Source organism: Scyliorhinus canicula, chromosome 4 (genome assembly GCF_902713615.1).
Source record: "Scyliorhinus canicula chromosome 4, sScyCan1.1, whole genome shotgun sequence".
NCBI classification, from domain to species: Eukaryota; Metazoa; Chordata; class Chondrichthyes; order Carcharhiniformes; family Scyliorhinidae; genus Scyliorhinus; species Scyliorhinus canicula.
In genome coordinates, this window is record NC_052149.1 from 101,018,173 (window position 1) to 101,032,734 (window position 14,562).

At 38.7% G+C, this 14,562-nt stretch overlaps 1 protein-coding gene across 1 annotated transcript in view; it reads left to right on the plus strand.

The window, feature by feature from the left end:
- The window catches only part of uhmk1 (U2AF homology motif (UHM) kinase 1), a 36,723-nt gene extending 26,701 nt beyond the window's left edge, over positions 1 to 10,022 (plus strand). The window contains exon 8 of the mRNA XM_038794906.1: positions 1,349 to 10,022. Within this exon, the coding sequence (XP_038650834.1) occupies positions 1,349 to 1,504 (156 nt within the window). The 3' untranslated portion in view covers positions 1,505 to 10,022. The remainder of the gene's footprint in view (positions 1 to 1,348) is intronic.
- The last annotated feature ends 4,540 nt before the right edge of the window (positions 10,023 to 14,562 follow it).

The window sequence follows — 14,562 nt, forward strand, 5'->3', positions numbered from 1 at the left end:
ATTGTATTGGCTTGTAATGATTTGTGATGTTTTCCAGTTACCATACTTAATATAAAATAACTTGAACAATTTAACTCCCAATCAAGTTTGTCAACAAGATGATGAATAACATGCATTGTAAACCCACCCATTTGGATTAGATTTGATTTATTGTCGCGTGTACCGAGGTACAGGGAAAAGTATTGTTCTGCGTAAATTCCAGGCAGATCGCTCCAGACATGAAAAAACATAGGACACACATAAATACACAGTGCATCGGATGATACATACGGAGTGTAATATTAATCAGTACAGAAGATGTGTGAAGAGATCAGAGTGTCATTCAGGAGTCTGGTAACGGTGGGGAAGAAGCTGTTTTTGAACTGTTTGTGGATATTCTCAGACTTTTGTATCTCCTGCCCGATTGGAGAGCGAATAGCCCGGGTGGGAGAGGTCTTTGATTATGCTGCCCGCATTCCCAAGGTAGCGGGAGGTGTAGACACAGTCAATGGATGGAAAGCGGTTTTGTGTGACAGGGCTGTGTTCATGATTCTGTAGCTTCTTACGGTCTTGGGCCAAGCATTTGCCATACCAGGATGTGGTGCAGCCAAATAGGGTACTTTCTATGGTGCATCTGTAAAAATTGGTAAGAGTCAATGTGGACATGTCATATTTCCTTAGTTTCCTGAAGAAGTGTAGGCATTGCTGTGCTTTCTTGGTCGTAGCATCGCATGAGTGGACCAGGACAGATTATTGGTGTTGTGCACACCTAGAAATTTGAAGCTGTCAACCTCTCCATCAAATCATAGAATTGGGCCCATCGAGTCTGCACTGGCCCTTGAAAGCAAACCCTACTTAAACCCACGCCTCCATCCTATCCCCGTAACCCAACCTAACCGTTTTGAACACTTAAGGGCAATTTAGCATGGCCAATCCACCTAACCTGCACATCTTTGGCCTGTGGGAAAGGAGCACCCGGAGGAAACCCATGCAGACCCGAGGAGAATGTGCAGACTCCGCACAGAGAGTGATCCAAGCCGGGACCCTGGAGCTGTGAAGCAACTGTGCTAGCTACTGTGTTGCTCTCAGCACTATTGATGCAGACAGAGGTGTGTATGATGCTTTGCTTCCTGAAGTCAATGAACAGCTCTTTCGTTTTGCTGATGTTGAAGGACAGATTGTTGTCGTTACACCACACTACTAGGTTCTCTAGGTTAACAGAAAGACAAAGCCTCAATATTCAGTTTCAGTTGAAAGCCATTTCTTAAGAATATTTGGCTGTGAAGCTCCTGTCTATGCTGTGAGAAATACATGATTTTTTTTCATATGAAATGTTGGACTATTTTTCTCTTTCTTCTTTAAAAACTAGGTTTTTGTTGAATTCAGAAGTGCTGCTGACTGCAAAATAGCCCAGCAGATGCTGACTGGAAGAATGTTCGATGGCAAGTTCGTTGTGGCTACATTCTACCCACTGTGTGCCTACAAGAGGGGATATCTATATCATACTGTTGTTGCTGACACCTAAGTTACAACCAGGCTTACTACCTTTTACAATCACCCAGGTCCCTTTTGAAATATTCGTCAATACGATAGCGTAAAAGGTTAAATGTTTTGCTCCGTTTCCTTTTGTGTGTAAGCGAGCATCGATTTAAGCAGCTAGTTTAGAGAAAAGGTTTACAATATTAGGGATTAATGCACTTAAGTCTGCTGGCAAGTTATTAACAAAATCTATTTTATTACTAGAAATTATAGCAACCTGCATTTGGTTTGTAAAATGCTAAAATAACATCTTTGCTGGCAGAGCTATCAAATACATTATTGTTGATGGGGAGCATGCTGGTGAACTTTATTATATCTGAACGTAAAGAAATCACAAATCATTTTTATAAATAGTGCAAAAGGATTAAATTGGATTGAATCTGTCAGTGAAGTCAAATGAATCACATTGTAAGCCTGTAAGTGCATCAGATGCAGAAAAGGTGTAATTTCTTGAAGGATTTTAATGAATGTGTGTAGTATACACACACCAGAAAAATCACTCTATTGTGGGCAAGAGGGATACACATTTGAACACAACTCTTAGAATTCCTCAGTAGTGCTTTATTTGGCTTTGTTTTAACAGCAGCTTGAATGGTACATGTGGTGCGGGGCAGATTATTTATATTCAGGGACAGCTAAGAAAAAGTTCCCTGTATCATTTTGGAGATTTAGACATTGCATTACATAATTTTTTTGCCTTGCATTAGGACAGCTTTGCCACTGTTGAGTGACCATAGCAGACCACAAACACTAAACAAACAGCAACCTCTTCTACATATGAATACATTTAATGTGATACATAAGCGGACACCCATGCCAAAAACAACATGGTTAGCATATTTAGGGACGTAAACAGCAGTTATATTCTTGACTGCATCATACACTTGGCTTCTTCAGACATGTTTTATATATTCAGTATACAATAAAAGCTAGTACTTCTGAAATAGTGGAGGCAGTAACCACATTATTCCTCTCATAAATCAGTCAAACAGCCCAAATATCAAATAAAATGAACCACAATTTGAACATCTACTCTGGCAGAAAGGTAAGAGAGAGTATGCACACATGCACAAATTATGCAGTAAAGGGTACAATTCATACACCAGATTTTACTGGAAGGTCAACACATACCCAAAGCCAAAAATAACCTTCAAGAAAAATATTGTCTTAATCATAAAGTGTGTTTACCATAATATAGTCGAGTGTGTCTCATTCTACCAATCATGAATGAAAAGAGATGACATTGTGTGTAGATGTGTTCGGAGTGAAGTATGGAAATTCATCCATGCATTCTCCTATGGGGTTTTCCTTCAGAGAGAGAGAGGTCACCTAAATCTTTCATTATTATTGGAAACGGCAATAAGCAAGGTACTAACAATGTTTAGCTGATTACCAAAGACACGTTGTTGTAATGGAAAAACCTTGGAACCAGAGTCTAGAACCAGTGTTTGAAATATGACCTAAACATACATAGCAGTGATGATCTGCTAATTCACTACCTGAAAGGGTGGAACAGGGAGATTCAAATCATGGCTTTCAAAAGGGAATTGGATAAGTACCTGAAGGAAATATTGCAGAATGATGAGGAAAGGGTAAAGCAGAGCGAGTCTCGCAAAGCTGCTCTTGGAAAAAGCTGGCATGGACTCGATGGGCCAACTAGCCTCCTCCTGTGCTGTAACCATTCTATGACTCCACACACAAATTTTGATGGCATAATTACAAAATGCTTAGACACTGATGGATTCTGAGCTTATTTCTCAAGTATGTTGAAGGCAAAATTAATTACAAATTCTAAATTTTGAGCGGCATGGTGGCGCAGTGGTTAGCGCTGCTGCCTATAGCACTGAGGACCCGTGTTCGATCAAAATTTCTTGAATTTAAAGTCCACACTGTCCGTGTGGAGTTTGCACATTCTCCCCGTGTCTGCGTGGGTTTCACCCCCACAACCCAAAGATGTGCAGATTAGGTGGATTGGCCACGCTAAAGTGCCCCTCAATTGGGAAAAAAATAATTGGGTACTCTAAGTTTAGGAGGAAAAAACAGATACTAAATTTTAATGCCTTTGGTGTATATCTGACACCAATTTCTGTCACTGTTGTACTCCACATAATTTCAAACGGTTAAATAACTGAACTAATTTATCCAGGAAGTGTGGACATTAAATTCAAGAAATTTGGAATAAAAACTGACCTGAATTTAAATTAAACCCAACTTGAATTTGCAAAAATGAAATCAGTGTGTATTCCAAATTAGTTTTGTGCCTGGATTAACTTTTAATTTTAAAGCCAGTGCAGCAGCTTTAAATACTAAAAAAGTACCAAAGAAAAAAATAATGCAGGGAACATAACATAATATTTAGGAACATGTTCATGGTTACATGTTTCCTGCACCAAATTCTTACTACACTACTGCCATCTAACAGGCTTTCTTGATGATTTTCTAGGCTTTCTTGGTGATTTTCTATACACTTTCATTCTCTAAATCATTCCTCAGTCATGGGTGAGGTCTGCTGCCTTTCAACTCCTGTCCTTTCAAGAGTACTTCTTAGGTTAACATCAGTGTTCAGTGAGAAGTAAGTTTTAAAACTGAACATTTGTTGTCTACTTTACAGAGCCATTAGTTTCTAGATCATCTTGCCACATCACTGACTGCAAAAAATAAGTTTTTTTTATTAAAGGATCACTATCAGCTAAACGTGGAGCGCTGCTGTTCTCCTCGGTTAGAATTCAGACTAATGAATTAAATATCCAGCAATCGTTGAAATTTTTAACGCTTTTGTTGAGTCAATAATTTTCCTTGTGCTCTGCCACAGAGTTGCAGGAGTTGTATTTTGCAGTTTATTGGCATGGTGCTACATAAATAAGATATTGCACCTTGGGATGGTTGTGCTTTGCCCCACCTTCAACAATGTTGGCTTGTTGCTTGCTTACCCAGTTTCTTGCACAAGATTTGTTATTTTCCTGAGGTGGGAACTTGTATAGCAGGCTATATGGCTAGGCACACCCACAATCTCTGACAGACATCAAGCACTTTACTAGAGCCAGTATATTCAAATCCAAAGGCCTCAGGATAAGATCCGTATGAGCAGGTGATGAGAATAAAGGTGTGTCCATATAATTTCCAGATCCTTCAACTTGCGTGATGGTCGGTAAACATCCTTCCCCCTGCCAGCTCCGCCACACATTTTGGTCATGTTTTCATAATGTAGAGGTTGGAAGGACTGTGACCACTCTTAAATACCTATAGATCTTTCTGGCTTCCAATTTAGCCTGAACTAATGTCTCCATCTAGGCTGCAAATGATTACCTGGTGAAAGAGAAAACCAACTAGAAAATGGATGCATACACTCACAGTTGTGTTATTATGGATTTTAATTTTTGAATTAAGTTCAGCATATTGGTCATGTTAGAAACACTGGGCATTATACTGTGATAAGTGTACCCCAAGTGTACCTTTGGCCCTCAAAAACCTGCAACTCTAGAGCCAGACTATTGTGTGGCTTATATAAATCACCTCATACTCGTGTGTTCGCCCTATGTCCTAGATCAAATCTTCTGAGATTAACTGTAAGAGTTTGAGTAGCCACTAAATTATGAACATAATGCACACAATTTACTGAGTTCAAATTACATGCCACCTTTTCCTGAATCCAAGTACCAGGCTTTAAATGTTTTATTCACTTCCTGAAACAATTTGAAAGTAAACCAATGTAGAGAATATTGATATTTTAACCATTAGTAATTTTACTGCTCCGATTAGCTTTGGTGCAAAGGGAAAATTGGAAACATATTCCAGTGTACGTCCCATGACTCCAGACCTAATGTCAGGGATGCCTGTTGTTTTTAAAAAAGCCTTCTACAAGCTCACGGGTGACAAGAGTTAATATAAATCGCATTTGTGATTCAAAGGTATGATGTCTCCTTTTGAACAGGAATGCTTCAGCCAAATCTTAGCCCTGTTATTGCTGCTGATTATGGTTGAAGAAGCTGTAGTGGGTCCAGGCCTTGCTCAGTATGATTTCATCCTTTTGCTACTTGCACTTTAGAGCTTTGGCCAATTATAGAATTGCCCCTTTTGTGTAAACCTTTCTCCAGAGAAGATTTTTCTCCCCGCGGATAAAAATAGTATCAACCGTATTTGATTTTTTAAAAATGTGCCCAAACTTTTCCCTTATTAGCATATTTACACTCCATGAGGATGTCATGATAACATACAAATTTGACTATCTAGGTGCCTCTGTTTCTTTTCTTCGTAGTGAGCTAAGGATCATTGAGAGTTTGGCTAACTTAGTTTGCCACCTTGCCTGGGGCACAATTTGCCCACTTGCTTTTTTCCTGTGGAAAGAAATGGATTCTTGGTAATGATCCTTCCCAACTATACAACTTCATGAGGTGAATAGAATGTTTACTCAGTCACAGCTTAACTGTTACTTTGCATAGTGAGGTATCTTTCTTCCCTGTCCAGCAGTAGACCCACCAGACAGTAAAGGCTGACATTTAAGCAGGCAGTAATCATGATTTCTTTTGCACCAAAATCTTTGGGGATAATCATTTTGTAGTCATAACTTGCTGCTTTTTAGGAAACCCACTAGCTAGGCAAAACTGAGATTGAGTCACATTTGCAAAGCATGGGCTGCACTGATGAAAATAATTGATTTTCTGCTTATATTTTGGTCACCAAAATCACATCACAATTGGTTACGCAAACTTAATTTTGAGCACATAGTGGGATTAGTATATGCAATTTTTATAAAAGGCAAATTAAAATTGTGTGGATTATTTTTAAAAATGCAAGTCTTAGACCTCCATGCTAAGGGAATTTGTCTAGTAATCTGTATTTATTTACTGAAGTTAGATATGTGGTACAGTGCGCTGAGAATGCATGCTTTCCCCAGTCTTTGTTTATGTGCTGCCCTCTGCAAAAAAAAAACTTGAACCAAAAGAGATAAAAAAAAATGCTATCTTATACCATTCGCCACATTCCTCAAACAGTTGCATTTTGGAGTGGAAATGTTTGAGTTTCCACAAATGACTGGTTGAGTTGAAATAAAACTTTCCAGTTCTTTAATAAAATTCAAGAGGAAGAAATTAGATATTTGCACTGTGTGAATGTGTGAACAGTGTATAGGACCATTTTTTAAAAAAGCAGTGTAGAGTACTATTTTGTTTGACTGTTCACTTTGTTCTTCTGTCCTTCATTACATACCTGAAGACAAGGTTACTAGAACAGTGCACAGCTGACTTCAGTTTGAGCGCATTGTCAACTCCAACAATATTTTGATTGAAAGGGGTTAAAAGCAGCCATGCTTTGAAATTCTGCAGACAATCATTGCCCTGCAAGAATAATTCCATCAGCTTTAAGTACTGTTTGGCACAGTGAGCTAAATTGCTGGCTTGTAATGCAGAACAATGCCAGCAGTGTGGGTTCATTTCCTGTACCGGCCTCCCCGAACAGGCGCCGGAATATGGCGACTAGCGGCTTTTCACAGTAACTTCATTGAAGCCTACTTGTGACAATAAGCGATTATTATTATTATTAAAGAAAAGATATTACTGGGTCATCCCCAAAATATTTTTCAGGGTCTGTCATTCGCAACACATCCATGCATGAAATGAGCAATCATAGCCAAAATTCTTGTGACTACAGAAGATTATTCTTATGTGGTGTTTCATGACATTCAAATCAGTCTGAGATACTGTCCTCATTGTGTAAGTAATGTGAACATTTTGATTTGAAGTGCAACAATCAGACAAGGCAGACCATGGTATTTAGAAACTGCCAGTATAGCTCCTTAGCTTGTAACCTCTAATATTTAATGGATTGTTTAAGTACAACTTCTGAGGTTCCCTCAGTGACTGCTCCACCTCGGACTTTTGATCCTTCCTCAAATTAACACATTTCATACAAAGTTTGTGGAACAGATTCACTTGTAAAACAAGTAAAATAGCTGGTATCTGATGGAACTAGTTGACCTCTTTCATTCTGTTTTCAAGATTATTGTAAACTTCCTTATACTCTTGAGTGAAATGTCAATCCTGTATATAACTGCTTTTAATTGGGAAGTAATTTGTCTTTGTGAGAATTAAATCCAAGCCTCAATGGAGAAAGTAGAAGTATGATGTGCTCTGCTTTTATATTTCTGAATTTGTTATTCTGTAACACCAAGAGCACAAATAGAATTTAAGTGTCCATAACGTTTGGATTAGAAACCACATGGTCAAATTAATAGCAAGCCAGCGTCTTTAGCCACACCGCATTCAATTTGTTCAAAGTTTCTGATTGTGTCTCAGAGATTCAAAACGTTTGGCAATTGCACAAACAATGGATTGTTTTTCCAACACAGTACAGCGGTTATAATCTGGTCTCATACCTTGAAATTTGGATGTCCTTCAGTGCACTTCAGTCCTCAGTATCACTGCTTCACCCATCGTAATTCCGCTGGTGATAGTTTTAAAAATCAAGCTAAATTTCTAGATTACGCATCAATAATTTTTGTTCTCAGGAAACTATTAGAGACGTTGGCAAATTCTTTGCATTATCCCTCCCTAATCCAAGATTGGATATCCAATATTAAACAGATTCTAAAAGTAAATAATTGAATGCATTGCCAGGCACCCTCACTGCACATCTGTTGCCATTATGAAATTTGTGCTATCAAAGCTGAATGTTCAACTGTAACTAAATTCATTGTCACCAGATGTTCGATAAATTGACTTTCTTAAAATAGCACCGCTATATATTAGAATAATTGTATGGAAGTTTCTTTTATAAAAGATGTTTATAAAAATGTAATTGTGCCCTGTTGCTGGATCAGACTAAGCCAATGAAAATGGAGCCATTTGTATATGATGTGTTCGTTATAAAATACTGCTGAGTGCCGATTGTGACAATTCTTTATCTAATATTTTGAATAACTACTGTGAATATTTGTAAGTTATCTGTGCAAGTGGTTAAGCTGCAGTTTGTACACGTACATTGGTGCACATCAGTTGTTAAAAACTTTCAGCATTCATCTTGAGCATTGCCTTGGGAATTGATTGTTAAAAGTTACTGCACTGTAAAGCTAAATACTACATGGATGCATGTTCCTTGCACTTGTGCCAAGTAATGAGGCCAAAATCTATTGCAGGTTTTTCCTACTTTTGAGAGATGTAGAGAACGTTTGTCAAAACAGAGTGCAACATTTCGCACAAAGGAGAAAGGAGAGTGATACTGTGAAGGGGATTGCTGATGAGTTGCAAGCTGTAAAGTTGCAGTTTGTTTTCCAAGCAGTTTTATTGGGAATTCTAGTTTGACTGCTTTTTTCTGCAACTAATCGTCTTCCAGAGGAACAGTAATAGTTCCTGAAGGGATTTACACAGTGAATTTCTAAACCAATTCCTATCTTGCATAAAATCAAGATTTGACTGTAGATTCAGTGCGCTTCCAGTCACTCAACAAAGGTTCAGTCCTTAATTTGTCGTTTTGCTTTTGCAATGGGGCTGTTTTCTTAATACTGCAACAGTCTTCCCTCTTCCAATTAGTTCTGCATCACAAGTTCAAATATTTGCCTTTTACAACACAGTCATTGTCACTGCAAAGTTGTTCCCAATCCTCAGTAATGTAAAGGTGGTGCTGTAACTGGACTTTAGAGAGAATAGTGCAAGGCCCTTTTTTCCAGCAGTTTACAATTTGTCATCAATTCGTGCATTAGCATTTCAAAATATTGAGTTGTGCAGGAGGTTTAGAACAACTTGGGCACTTCGTAAAACTAGAGGAGCAGTTGCAGAGTTGCTTTGAGTGTATAGATGCAGTCATCCACCCTCTCAAAAATACACGTACAATTCTCTTATTGCTGAGAGAGTGAATTGTAGCCAGGAAAAGTAAACAAGGCACTGTTTTTGGATTGATAATGTAGCTACCAAACTGTTAACACCGTAAAACTTACTAGCAAGACATTCAAAGGGGAAAAAATTACCTGAGCGATTACTAATCTTCAAAACCACTGATACTCAACAATGGATTTAATTTTGTCTCTGCGCTACTTTTAACTGTTAATGTACATAAATTACTGCTGTTATTTTAGCTCAGTCAGTCTCTTTTTAAATCAACTGCTCAGAAATTTTCAGAAGTGTTACAGGTGTTGCAGAAAGAGGTAATTAAACCCACATCTGTTTTTCAATAGATCTTATATTGTATGATAAATGTGTTGAAATAAAAGTACCGGAAGATGCAATACTGCTAAACTATTTCTGCCATTCAGTATGCAGACAGTAAATAAGTTCCCGTCTAATTTCAGTATGCTGTAAAGCAATTTTAATGTGCGGAGGGGCCTACCAGTGCTGTATCCTCCTACATTATACAAGGATTTAGATATGTGTACTATTTTTGTCACCTTGGTCATTCTGTTGCTTTGTGTACCAGACTATCTTGAAAGGCATGCTACCGTGTCTTGTAGCATTTATCTCCTTTTGGTAAAATACTGCCTTATGCTTTAGTGACAATAAAAAACCTACCTAAACAAAGGAGTTTGTGTTTTTGTAAGGCTTTTATGAAAATAAATCAGAAGTATGCATATTAAAATGTAATGTGCAATATACAACCAAGACTTAAATGTTTTCGCATCAATCTAAACATCCAAGTTGTTAGAAATATTGGTTTCCTCCACACCTTTAGCTCCTTGATGAAGCTTGGTTGCACAAGCATCAACCATCTAGCAATACCTTGCCAAGCACAATCATCTTCCAATACCTTATCTAGGAACAGCTTTATTCAACTATGGGGGTCAAAGTTGAGACCAGTGAAAGGAGTAAAGCCCAGGAAACGGTTAATTTTTCGCTTACTAATGTAACTGGCCAGTTTTAGCATTCAATTAGCAGTCCTCTTAAACGCAGCAAAAACAGCAGTTAGCTGGTTCTACATTTTTCTAAAATCCTTTTTAAAAACAGTTCACGCTCTTGTGCATTTTTTTTTTACAGTGGAAATGCAATTTGTTTCCCGGCTCCCAAAGCGTTTTGATCACTTTTTAGGCTTCAACTAGAGTATAGTGTTCAATTAGAGGCATAAGAATGTCAAGGATGTGGAAGAGATTTAAAGCGAAGATTAGCAATTTAAATTATCTAGCGAGATGACAAAAATTGTGATTATTCTTAGAAGAGAGAAGGTGGTTTAAGGGTGAATTTAATTACAAGGGATTTTGACAAAGTAAACCAGGAGGAACTAATTACACTTCCAGGAGAATTGGTAACCTAATGAATAATATAAATGAAAAGGCAATTGGCAAGAAACAGCAAAGGGAGGTGAGAATTATTTTCTTGAGAGCGAATTATGATCTGGTATGTATTTCAGTGGATTGGATAATGTTATAACCCTATTAGATTATGCTATTTCAATGAAAAGAGCTGTAAATTAAGATTAAATTGGTGGCTCTGCAAAGAGCCAGCATAGGCTGAATGGTCTCGTGTTATGATATAGGCCACAATTTAAAGTTCAGAACTTTAAGATGGAAAATTAAGGCCCTTTTGTTCAACAGGAAAGTTTTTTTAAAAATGTGAAATATATTGCTAGCTTTTGTAGCAGAACCGAATAACATAGCAAGTTTCTTTTTTTAAGTAGTTGAATTTTTGTAATTGAGCAGGATCCAAAATTATTAGTTCAAGACTGAAATGAAAACCCACAAGTTTGGACGGGTAGATTTTAAAAATACAATTTTTTCCCTAATCTCTTATTAAGTCACCTGATCATGTTGCTTGGGATACACAAAGTGGTGATTGACTAGACATACCAACAAATTGCTTTTTTAAATTTAATATAGGGTAGAATTTGAACTTTAGGTGCAATTCACCAACTCTTAGGAAGTGATAATTCACTTTTCCACTTATTAACTTGCATATCTGTAAAATGTTCTAACAACTGCAAATTGGGCAGAATGGAGCACAATTCACATTAAAAAATATTAATTGTACTTTAGTAGGAACTTGGTGTAGTTTAATTAATGCAGCTGACAGTGAGTTTACCACACAAATGTTTTTAGTCAGGGTGCCCAATTGCAAAAATCACTAATTACTTTACACTAGGTTTCAGTGGTAGGTTCATGTTCCTGTAAAAAGCCAAATTTCTGGTGTTAAAAATTCTGACTCAATTTCTCTGCAAACATCTGAAGCAGTCTGGAAGCCACCTGAAGAAATTTACCTTATCTTCATTATCAAGCATAGCACTGCTGACTGCGCTGAGGACCTGGGTTCGATCCTGGCCCCGGGTCACTGTCCGTGTGGAGTTTGCACATTCTCCCCTTGTCTGCATAGGTCTCATCCCCACAACCCAAATTTGTGCATGGTAGGTAGATTGGCCATGCTAAATTGCCCCTTAATTGAGAAAAAAAGAATGGGGTACTCTAAATTTATTTATTTTTAAAATCTTCATTATCCAGCAAAAACACCAAGGCTGGGATTTTCCGAGCCCGCGCCAGGTCGGAGAATTGCTGTTGATGCCGAAAATTCCCGCCACACCACTATGACGCTGGGAAGTGATTCTCCGGCGACTGGAGAATCGGCGGCAGTCGATGCGCCGCCAGTCGGGGGCCGTTGAAAGAGGGGCCATTGAAAGAGGCCCCGAGGCGAGTCTCCGCGGTCGACCGGCCGAGTTCTGCCAGCATGGTTCACATAGTACCACCCAGCGGGAGTTAGGACCCGTGGCCGCGGTGACCGTCCTGGTGAGGGGGTGGTGAGGCTCAGACTCCAGCGGGGGGCCTCCACGATGGCCAGGCCCGCAATCGGGGGCTACCGATCGGCGGGTGCAGGCAATCTGGCGGGGGGGGGTGACCTACCTTGCTCCGTGTGGGCCTGCTGTGTTGCTACGCCATGTTGCGCAGCGCCATCGGAGAAATGACAACCAAGTGCGTGCACCAGTGTGGAAACGGCAACCACGTGCATCCGCGGACCTGCCTGGCAGTGCACGGCTGCGTATTGGCGCCGGAGCTGCGTGGAGCACTCCGGTGCCATTCTGGCCCCCTGTGGGCCACTGAATCGCTGGGCCAAGAGGCCCGTTGACTCGGCATGAAACACTGGTATTTACACCGGTGTCAACACTTAGCTGGGATTTTGGAGAATCCTAACCCAAGACTCTTGGATATGTAAAGGAACAGGTTGCAGGATTGGGTAGTGTTGTATTATTTTCGGGATTATCTTTGAAGTAAGGGTGTTAAGAGATCCAATGTTTATTTAAAAGGTTAATTTGAGTTCATGGAATAAACATTGTTTTGTTTCAAAAACCACGTATCCATAATTGTAATACTACACCTGGGGAACAAGCCGTGTGCTTCAAAAGCAACAATGGGGGTTGGTTGAACTCCATGATCCATTTTGGGGTTCTGAAAACACCTCTCCCATATCAAGAGCATTAAAATAGACCAAACATATAATGCTCTTAGGGAAATGATTATTTTGCAGGAATTTAAAGATTCACTTTGCGCAGTAGTGAGAACCCGTGTTGAAAGGCAAAGAGTTAAAACTGCTAGACTGGCAGCAGAAATGGCAGATGATTTTTAATTAGTTTGCAAAGCAATGTCAGGTTTTCAACAACAATTTCGATCTGTGAAGGTCAGAAACTGGGGAAATGAGAAATTCACGGGTAGTCAAATAAGAAGATCTAGTTGGTGGAAAACTCGAGCAAAAGCACAAACATTTTTATTGGCCTGGACTGCATGGAATTTTGTCGTACATGTCACATATTTCAGGTAATAAGGAAACCTCAAACCTTAATACCCGTAAAAACCTTAATACCCATTCCAGCATTTGAGAAACATTTTACTAGGGTCCTAATTGATTGTGTGGGACCCCTGCCTAAAACAAAAAGTGGAAATCAGTATTTGTTGACCATAATGGATGTGTCTACTTGATTTACAGAGGCTTTTCCATGAAGAAACATTACAGCTAAGAGGACTTGAGGAGTTAAGCAACTTTTTTTTACTAGATATGGACTACTAAAATAAATTCAGTCAGATCAGGGATCCAATTTGATGTCAAAGTTATTCAAGGAAGTTATGGATAGCTTAGAAATAAAGCAATTTAACTCTATTGTTAATTATCCAGAATCACAAGGGGCATTAGAAAGGTCTATCAACCATTAAATACTATGTTGAGGGCCTATAGTCAGGTTGTCCAGAGGATTGGGATAAAGAAATTCCGTTTCTATTATTCTATTCCCTTGCAATTAGGGATACACCTAATGAATCAACTAAATTTAGTCCATTTGAGCTGATTTTTGGTCATGAGGTGAGCGGGCCACTTAAATTGATCAAAGAGAAATTGGTGGGTCAATGTTCGGAGACTACGTTGATTGACTACGTGTCAAAATTTAGGGAAAGATTAACTGGGGCTGCTGAGTTGACTTCAAAACATTTTTAAAAAGAGGCAGTTAAGAAATCAAAAATTCGTAGTTTTGTTAGTGGGAAGAAAGTAGGAGTATTGTTACCAATGGTAGGTGAACCATTAAAAGCAAGATTTAGTGGGTCTTATCAAATTGAAAGGAAATTGTGTGATGAATTATTTGATAAGCATGTCAGATGGAAGGAAAATTCACAGTTGGTCATATTACTCTGCTCAGATATTTTGACAGAAGGAAAGAAATGAAATGAAAATCACTTATTGTCACGAGTAGGCTTCAATGAGGTTACTGTGAAAAGCCCCTAGGAGGCGGTGTTCGCTGTTGTAACTCAGGGAGGAGATGGAAATCCTGATGATTCTGAATTTGACATTCCTCAAATTAGATTAAACAATAAGGAAGTAATATTAAATTGGGATAAATTATTGAGTCACCTTCCCGAGGAAAATCAAAATGATCTAAAAGAGTTATTCCAATCACATAGAGCAGTATTTGGGAATAAATTGGGAAGTACAAAAGCAATTATGCTGTAGATGTATGAAATGCTAATCCAATTAAACAACATCTATGTAGGCTCAATGCACTAAAGTTAGCACAGGTACAAAAGAAGATTGACAGCATGCTTATAAATTATATCAAAGTGAGTTGCATTGATTGGAGCTCACCTATTGTGATTGTACCAAA